At 34.8% G+C, this 10,000-nt stretch overlaps 1 protein-coding gene across 1 annotated transcript in view; it reads left to right on the top strand.

Annotated features, from left to right (window-relative positions):
• Positions 1–10,000, top strand: part of dym (dymeclin) — a 64,780-nt gene that overhangs the window by 20,623 nt on the left and 34,157 nt on the right. Inside the window, exons 9-13 of the mRNA XM_043229891.1 lie at positions 4,739–4,924; positions 5,009–5,187; positions 5,930–6,055; positions 7,154–7,267; positions 7,570–7,664. Of these exons, the coding sequence (XP_043085826.1) occupies positions 4,739–4,924; positions 5,009–5,187; positions 5,930–6,055; positions 7,154–7,267; positions 7,570–7,664 (700 nt within the window). The remainder of the gene's footprint in view (positions 1–4,738; positions 4,925–5,008; positions 5,188–5,929; positions 6,056–7,153; positions 7,268–7,569; positions 7,665–10,000) is intronic.

The raw sequence follows: 10,000 nt of genomic DNA, 5'->3' as shown, positions 1-10,000 counted from the left end.
TTAAATTTAATAGATGTATAAATGTTTTATTTATACATGTATACATATATTACAACCAAAACAGCAACTCCTTAGAAACCACTCTGAATATGACAGTAACTACTTAGCAACTTCCTAGAAACCACTTTGAACACCTTAGCAACCCCCTAGAAATAACGATAAAGCTGCTTTGACACCGTTTGCATTGTAAAAAGCGCTATATGAATAATGATGTCTTGACTTGATTCAGAGCACCATAGCAATAATCTAGCATCTCCATAGAAACCACTCTTAGCAATCTCTTATCAATCCCTATATTAATTACCGTAGCAACCACATAGCTCCCTCGAAACAACTAATAACGTCTTAGCAACCCCCTAGAAACGACACTTTAATAACTGCATCACAGCCCCTAGACACCACTTGGAACATCATGGCAACTGTATAGCAACTCTCTAGAAACAATTCAGAACACCTTAGCAACCCGTAGAAACTACACCTTAGCAACTGCATTGCAAGCCCCTGGAGACCACTTAGAACACCTTAGCAATGCCCTAGTAACTGCTTGGAATACCTAAGTAACCACTTACCATCCCTAGAAACTATTGAGAAACTTAGCAACCCCCTAATAACTGCATCACAGTCCCTATATAGAAACCACTCGTAGCAACTCCTTAGAAATACCTCACTACACCTTAGCATCTGCAGAGCAACTAGAAACACCCTAGTAACCCCCAGACACAGCACCTTTGCAACCGTATTGCAACCCCTAGAAACAACTTGGAGCAGCTTAGCAACCCCATAGCGACGCTGGCTTCTAGGGCTACACGATTATTGCTCAAATGTGAATTCTCATTTTTTTCGTTCAAAATCTATTGCACTCAAGTACAAAAAACCAGTGCATTCAGTAAAACAAAGTGCTGGATTAACACAAAATGTTATCTTTTCTTTATTGATAATCGTGCAACCCAACTGGCTTCATTACAGCATGATGGTGGCAAGTGCTGCCCAATAAAAAAAAACCTTGATCATAGTGACAGGAAGTAGTGGGGGGTTTAATGCAGCAGGCAGGAAGTGAGAAACATGCACATATAGGAGCCCAGCCTGACAATGTTGGTATATACATTGAGTTCCATATATACTCTCTCTAAAGAGACTTTGACAGTATGCATGTGTCTGTCTCTCACACACACACACACACACACACACACACACACACACACACACACTTGGCTTTGCACGAGTAAAACATTTTTCCTCTTCACTCATCTACTGGCCTTCATGTCAACAACTGTTCTTTAGGAAAACATCTATATTTAGTGAAGTGTAATAGTTGTATTTAGTGAACCGAACAAAAAGTTGGCAAAATATTGCTTCGAAAGTATAAACGATCACCCAGTAACCCCGCATATGTTGTTATTGCTAAAGACTTAGCTCTGTAGGTGTTTTTAATGGCATTTTTATTTCTGGAACAAACATAAGCTGTAAAATTACAGTAGCCTGTGTGTCTCTTTCAGACAAGACACTTCTGTCTGAATCAGTCTCTCTCTCTGGATCTGATGTTTCCTTCAGACTTTATAATGAGTAATGCATCAGACGCTGCTGAGTTTGAATGGACATGTTTAGAGAGAGATGCACAGGGACTTTTACAAGAGGACACAGACGTGTGTGTGTGTGTGTGTGTGTGTGTGTGTGTGTGTGTGTAAGCTAGAGGAAGCATTTGTCACCCTCAGCCGCCTGTTTATGTACTGACAGCGTTAGTGGCATGGAAAACCCTGTGTGTGTGTGTGTGTGTGTGTGTGTGTGTGTGTGTGTGTGTGTGTTCTCTCAGCTCTGCTGGATGGCAGCCATTATGTCTTCATTTATCTGCAGCTCTGTTAACACAGCCCACAATAACAACCCCAAGACACACACACACACTCAAACCCCCAGAGCATCTGCAGTGAAGAAGCCTAGGAGAGTGAAAACACATCACACACACACTTGCTGAAGGTTGTTTTTAGCAGATATATTGTAGCATTCAAAACTGTACATAATTTATATTTTATTTGAATGTTTCTATTTAATAAATATATTATAATATTGATGTTAAAATATATTTTTTTTAATATTAACTATTATTTTTTATTTTATTATTTACTTTATTATTTTTTAATATTATTTATTATTTCTGTGTCTACAACTTTCAATGCCTAATGTTTTCCCTGTCATTTTTATATTTATTATATATATATATATATATATATATATATATATATATATATATATATATATGCATTATGTGTTGTAATGCAATTCTTGAATCTTTCAATAGAATGAATTTCACCACAGATATTATGGAAACCCAGGCCCGGCATAAGACAGAATGCTTTAATAAAACATAATAGAAATAAAAAGTAAATTCTGAGATTAAAAAAATGTAAGCGGTGACTTTTTCTGTCATAGTTATCACTTACCGAAGTCAAAAAATTACAATTGTGATTTACCAAAATATGATTTCTTTCTTTCGTTCTTTATTTATTTGTTAGTGTGCATGGGCAGCTAATATATGAATATGTATTAAATACGAGGCACAGCAATGGTCATACAACTAAATCCTGATTAGTTTGCAGGAAACATGTAAACATTGTGCCATTCATATAAAATTATGACTAACATAAGAGAACAGTAAATGCTATGAAAGGTATGAAATATGAGTGCGTTTCTCACTCTTGTAATATTATATCCGTGCCGAGAGAAAAGGACCACACGCAGGACAAACAGTGACCCAAGAGACTCGTGAGAGAGATCGTGTTCTAATCAAAGGGATGCGTTCTTCATTCATCATTTTTTCCATCATAAAATTGTGTCAGTGTGTCTGCGAGAGATTACAGGCTTCTGATTGGCTCTGATGAGGAGATTACAGTCTGCTCTGGCGTCTGCGCTCGCTCTTATTGGTTGAATGAGGTCGCCGTGGCGTCTGTCGTGACCTCATCTCTACTCATGATGTCACGAGGAACCCAACGGATGGATGCAGCCAATAATATCAGTCGAGTGACCTTTAATGTTATCAGCGTCTTCATGATATCGGTCTTCTCCGAGCTGTGCGTCTGGGAGGTTTCCTTGCTCAGTGTTGTTGTTGTTTTTATTTGAGGTGGATGTTTGTTAACATCCTGGCTCTGCTCCGGTCTGCTGGTGGGGCCGCCATGTCCAGCCACAAGTGATTAGACGTGGAGACAGGCATCTCGTTTCCATCTCCGCTCTCTCGCTCTTTCTGAGCCGCCCGAGCCGATGCGATGCCTGAATGATTAGTAACTTCAAATCAATTGCTATTCATCGGCGACCTGCTGTTAGAACATTGTTAGACGGAAAACTTTCAGACAGTCTTGTCTTTCGCAATGCTGAACGTCTTGTTGTGCATGATTAAACGTAATGACTTGCTCTGCTTGTGCAATAATTCATTTTACTGGTTGAAAGTCATTATTATGACAAAATACTATAAATTGTAAATTAGTTTAAATCAGTTTAAATTGAGTTTTTGTGCGTGTGTGTATATATGTGTGTGTGTGTGTATATGTATGTTTATATATATATATAAATATATATATATATATATATTTATATTTATATATATATATATATATATATATATATTATATATATATATATATATATATATTATATATATATATATATATATTTATATATATATATATATATATATATATTTATATATATATTTATATATATATATATTTATATTATATATATATATATTTATATATATATGTATATATTTATATTTATATATATATATATATATATTTATATTTATATATATTTATATTTATATATATTTATATTTATATATATTTATATTTATATAAATATAAATTTATTATTATTTTTTGCATAGTTTGTTTTGCACATGTATAATATGAACATATTAATAGAAAAATAATAGAATAGAATAGAAAATAGAAAATAATAGAAAAAATATATACGATATATAGTCACTATACATCATGGATAATATTAAAAATGTAAACAATAAATAAAAACAATAAATCCAAAAATAAAATCAGAGAAGAGGAAATTTTCATGTTTTCCGTGCATATCAGGGTTTTTCCTGCCTCAAAAAGAGGTGTTTAATCATTTTTAGTCGTTTTTACTTTATTGCGGCCCTGCAGTTTTTGTTTTTAATCTTCAGCGTAGATATTGCTGTAAGACATGCTTATGTTAAGAGTCTTTTACATATTCAAAGGGAACAAAAGACGGGACTGTGATGTTGTAAAGTGCGCTAGGCTCTCTAGATAACATCTGGAGCTCATGAAGTGGAAGAAACTTTCCTTATTTTGACTCATTAGCATGTCCGGTTGTCCGCTACACTTTTCAGGAATGATCTTCTGCCTCAGTTGTTCCGCTTCTGGCCTGAAGCGTCGTCTTTTAAGTGCGTCGCCGCTGAGAAAAGACGTTTTAATGTGCCATACACGACAAATCTTTTTCCTGCGTCCGTTTTCCTTTCAATTCGTAGTAAGAATCATTTTATACACTGACGTCAAGCAGTAATAAAGTAAAACCCTTACGACTCGTGAAAATAAAAATATTACAAAAATCAAAAAATTGCAAATGTTTCCATGGCAACCAACAGTATGTTAAATCTCAAAATGTAGGAACGTTTATGTTAGTATCTCGCATAATTGACGTGACCTTTTGCTTTATCAGCGTTAATTAAAGTCGCTATTTTGCAGCAGATGTCATTGGTTTGTGTGTTGTTCAGGTGGATTGTGGAGCGTGTTCACCTTAGGAGGAGTCGGCAGCAGGCCGGGGGCGGAGCAAGATCAGAACCCCCTCCCGCTGTCCAATCAGAGCCTGCTATTACTTCTGGTTCTGGCCAATCTGACTGACGGCCCGGAGCGTCCGAACCCTTACCGCCAGGCCGTTACCTGCTTCAAAAACACGCAAGGTGAGCCAAAGCGGAGCCCGGTGTGTTTGTGACCGTAGTTAATCGAACTGGTTTGACTGAAAGCGCTATCCGCGTGCGTTTCAGATTCCTCGTCCATCCCGTCTCCTCAGCCGCACACGTTTCAGATCAACTTTAATAGTCTGTACACGGCTCTGTGTGAGCAGCAGAAGTCGGACCAGGTGACGTTACTGCTCTACGCGCTACTGCACCAGAACAGCAACATGAGGACGTACATACTGTCCCGCACGGACATGGAGAACCTGGTGAGAGTTTAATGAAGAACTCCGTCAGTCTTTGTGGGTGGGACTTCTTGCGTTTTTTTTGTGGATTGGCGTTTGGTCTTTTTAATTAGGTAGGCTCATGTGTCAGAAGATCGTACATTATTAAAACTATTAAACAAAAAAGTAAACATAAGCACTATAACGTTTGATTTTCTTTTGTTAGTTATATGAAGACAAATTTCATAATACTTTCTTGCTGATCAAAACTTTAAAATCTTGATTTTTAGACCATTCTGTGTGTTAAATTAGTGTGTGTAAAATTAGTACAAACTTTATTTGGGGAAAAAAAGATTGATATGACGATAGTGGCTATAGTGTTTGTTTTCTTTTTATTCATATTTGAACCTTTTTCGCAGAAAAAGTTGCCATCTAAAGTATAAATCGTGTTTGTTCATTTTTTTTTTTTTTTTTTTTTACAGATTTTTTTAAAAAATTACTGTTAATAAATGTTTAAATTTTTTTATTTTAAAGTTCTTTATTTTTTGTATCAAGATCAATATGTTTGTTTTAATATAATTTCTAATTATAATATGTAAAAATAAATGTTTATATAAATAAAATAATTTCAGTACATTTTTATGCTTGTAGTTTTAAATGTATTTTAATTTAGTGTAATTTTTTTTCTCCCGTCTATAAATAAACATCAGTTGACTGCTATTTTTTTTGTTATTGTTTTTTGTGTTTCTTCACAGTAGTGAAGTATTTTGTCTCTCTGTCTCTGTAGGTGTTGCCGATTCTTGAGATCTTGTATCACGTCGAGGAGAGGAACTCTCATCACGTGTACATGGCCCTCATCATCCTCCTCATCCTCACCGAGGACGACACCTTCAACCGCTCCATACATGAAGTGGTGAGGTCACACACATAATCCCAAACAGAAATCAGAGAGAATCTGGAAAGAAAGCTTCACCTGAGAGCCTGTATTGGTTTCAGCGTGTATGTGTGTCTGTGTGTGTGCGCGTGTGTGTGTGCTCAGTATATTTGTGTAACTGATGCAGGACAGATTGTATTTGCGGTCGGTTTTCCATTAGCCTTATGTTTATAGATCTGTGTGAAAATAACAGTGATATGCAGGCACACGTTTGCACATTTATTTGTCGATTTTTGTTTCAATGCAATGTTTTTCATCAAAACACACACACAGACGACACTGTTAGTTCAGTATATACACCATTGTTCGTTTAAAGGTTGTGGTTTTCAGACAATTACAGCCATGCACATTGTGCTCCAACAACTCAATAACAAAGAGCTCATTTAAACAAGCGTTTTCAAACTAGCTTTTGGTTGAATAATATATATTTTGCAATTGGCTTAATCTGTTATTTGCATCTAAAATAAGTGCAAGACCTTTGCGATTCAGATTGATCTGGTAGATGAACATTCAATCTAAACAGCTGCACTCCATCTCTTTATGGGCATTTTTCACGGTTTTAATTTGAACTCTGTTGGCGTTCTTAAAGCGCGACACAAATGAATTCAATAACTCTGCTATAAATATCATCAGTGGTGTCTTCTTCCACGCAGATACTAAATATAGGTGTCATATAGCGTATGTAAAGAATAGTTCATCCAAAAGTGAAAATTTGCTAGAAAATTCTCACCCTCAGGCCAGGCGCATGGCATTGCATCACCTGCTCTGCAGTGAATGGGTGCCGTCAGAATGAGAGTCCAAACAGCTGATAAAAACACACAATAATACACAACACAGAATCATGCAGCTTTTGTTTTCTCAAGACATTAACTGACGGACTAGAGTGGTATTATCAGACTTTCATTCCGACGGCACCCATTCACTGCAGAGCATCCATCGCTGAGCAAGTCTCTCTGAACCCGATGAAGACAAAAACGCCCTTTTTTTTAAAATCAGATATATCGCTACCCTTTAAATAGAGCAACGACTTAAGCATTCGTGGTTAGTTATTGTCGTTTTCCGTTTCCTCTCTCTCAGATGTTGAAGAACATCTCGTGGTATACGGAGCGGGTCCTAACGGAGATCTCTCTGGGCAGTCTGCTGATCCTGGTTGTGATTCGTACCATCCAGTTCAACATGACACGGACCAGGGTGAGACCAGAACCAGTGACAAAAACAGTTACGCTGACGCAAAACCCCATAAATATCCAGATCTCTGGCTCTGGGCACATGCAAATTCATTATGCAACAGCAAGACTCGCAGCGAGCAGGTTTTACAAGATTGCTTAAGTTTTATATTAGATCTGTGAACATATTCAGTTTCCAGGGAGGCCAGTGAACATAGCGGGTTTTTATATTCAAAGTATAATGGAGCCATTTCATTCTGTTTTGCCCTGCGAGAAGAAACAATACAAATTATTTATGCATGGTTTTATTGATTTCCCCTGCTTCAGGATAAATACCTCCACACGAACTGCCTGGCTGCCCTCGCCAACATGTCGGCCCAGTTTCGTAACCTACACCAGTACGCTGCCCAACGGATTATAAGGCAAGTCTACACACAACTGGCGTGTTGATTATTGATTTACTTTATTCTATTTTAGTATTATGTGTATTCTGATCTGTATATAATTTATTTATTTTAATTATTTTTATATATATATGTATGTATATATATATGTATGTGTATATATATATGTATGTGTGTGTATATATATATATATATATATATATGTATATATATATATATATATATATATATATATATATATATATATATATATATATATATATATAAATATATATATATATATATATATATATATATATATATATATATATATATATATATATATATATATATATATATATATATATATATATATATATATATATATATATATATATATATATATATATATATATACATATATATATATATATATATATATATATATATATATACATATATATATATATATATATATATATATATATATATATATATATATATATATATATATATATATATATATATATATATATATATATATATATATATATATATACATATATACATATATACATATATATATATATATATATATATATATATATATATATACACACACACACACACATAAATATATATATATATATATATATATATATATATATATATTATAACAATGTATAATATATAATTCATATTTACTAATAAAAGTGTGTTAAAACAATGTCATCTACATTTGTTTTTGTAATAAAATAATTTAGTTCTAATCACAGTTTGTCAGTGAGTATGTTGTTTATGAGTGGCTGTGAGTGTTATCAGGTGAGTCAGTGAATGCTCAGTAAGTATGGCGTCAGGCCGCGGTCCAGCATCACAGATGGGCTTATTTGCATGGCTCCAGAAACTGGATCTCGTTTGAGATCAGGAAGGTGAACAACTGTTAGAGAACAAACAAGCGCTTTCTAACACTTCCATTTATCCAGCGTTGAACACAAACAGATCGTGTTTCTTTGCATGATGTTTGTGATGCACACTCACTGAATTAAAGTGAATGAAATGTTTGTTGACTTTGGTAGCAGAACGCGCCGGTCACCTCGGATGCACTGAAACCGAGCCGGCCAGGCTGCTTTCAAGGCCGCTGACGATCAACGGATTGGTTGGAAATTTGCAATGCTTTTGTTTCCTGAATAATATCTCACATCCTTTTATATAACGTGAAAACATTGTGCCACGTTGTAAACACCAGCGTGAAAAATCCTGAGTCGGTGGCGAATCAAAAGAACTGCTCGGAAGAGTCATTTGTGATTTGAACTAGTTTGTTCTGTGTGTTTGTTGTTCTGGTTCTGGTTCCTTTGCATTTTCATCAGTGATCGTAATTTTAAATAATTCAGACCAATTTATATCACCGATTGTTTTAGCTTTTTTACCAATTTAACAGAACCACAGAAAAGATTCATTCATGAATAAGACTAGATTTTACTGTTTATTTGTTCTTCTGATTGCAGTGCTGGTTTCTTAACGATTACATCAACGATTCTTTTAGTGCTTCCTACCAATTAGCCAACAACGTGAGATTGAAACGGTCTTTGACCAATTCTTCAAAGAACATAAAGAGTCATCCATGAATTAGAACAGGATGTTCTGCCAGTTTCTGGTTCTGATTTAGATTCTAGTTTCTTAGTTCTATTATTGATTCTTCAGTACTTTGATTCAGAATTATAACATTGACTGAATTGGTTCTTTTCTTAGTCTTTGACCAGTTCAGGAACTGCTCAAGAGTCATTCGTTATTCAGACATTTCCTAAAAGACTGATGCTCAAAGGAGTCATTTATGAATTGAACTACAGTTTAGGTGAGTTTGACTAAAATGACTCTTTTTCTACTTTTAACAAACTCAAACTGATAACATCTAAGATTGGTATTCGTCGTTAAAATTGCTCGAAAGAGTCATTTCTTAAATCAGGATAGTGTGTATTTTGGTGCTTAGATTATGGTTCTGGTTTCCTGATCAATCTCAAAATAATGATTCTTTTAGCACTTTTATATAGATTCAAGAATTAGCATTGTATATCGACAACGGATTAGTCCTCTCTTCATCATTTAACTAAAAGTACTGAAAAGAGCCATTTGTGGATTGAACTAGCTGGTTCTTTCTTTGTTCTAATTTAGATTCGGTTTGATTCACGATTCATTTGGTGAAGAATGATGATACGAGACTGAGGCTGGTTTGTTCTTTTGGCCAATGCTTTAAAATTGATTCCCAAGCCATTTGTGAATTGAATTAGTTTGTTCTGATTCAAATTCTGGTTTCCTAATGTGCGCCGTAATGATTCTTTTGCTAATTTAGACCAGGATTCAAACTAGTCTCCGTCTTT

This window comes from Puntigrus tetrazona, unplaced genomic scaffold (genome assembly GCF_018831695.1).
Source record: "Puntigrus tetrazona isolate hp1 unplaced genomic scaffold, ASM1883169v1 S000000116, whole genome shotgun sequence".
Taxonomy (NCBI): domain Eukaryota; kingdom Metazoa; phylum Chordata; class Actinopteri; order Cypriniformes; family Cyprinidae; genus Puntigrus; species Puntigrus tetrazona.
The sequence above is the reverse complement of the archived record's forward strand: the minus strand, read 5'-3'. Positions and strand labels throughout refer to the sequence as shown.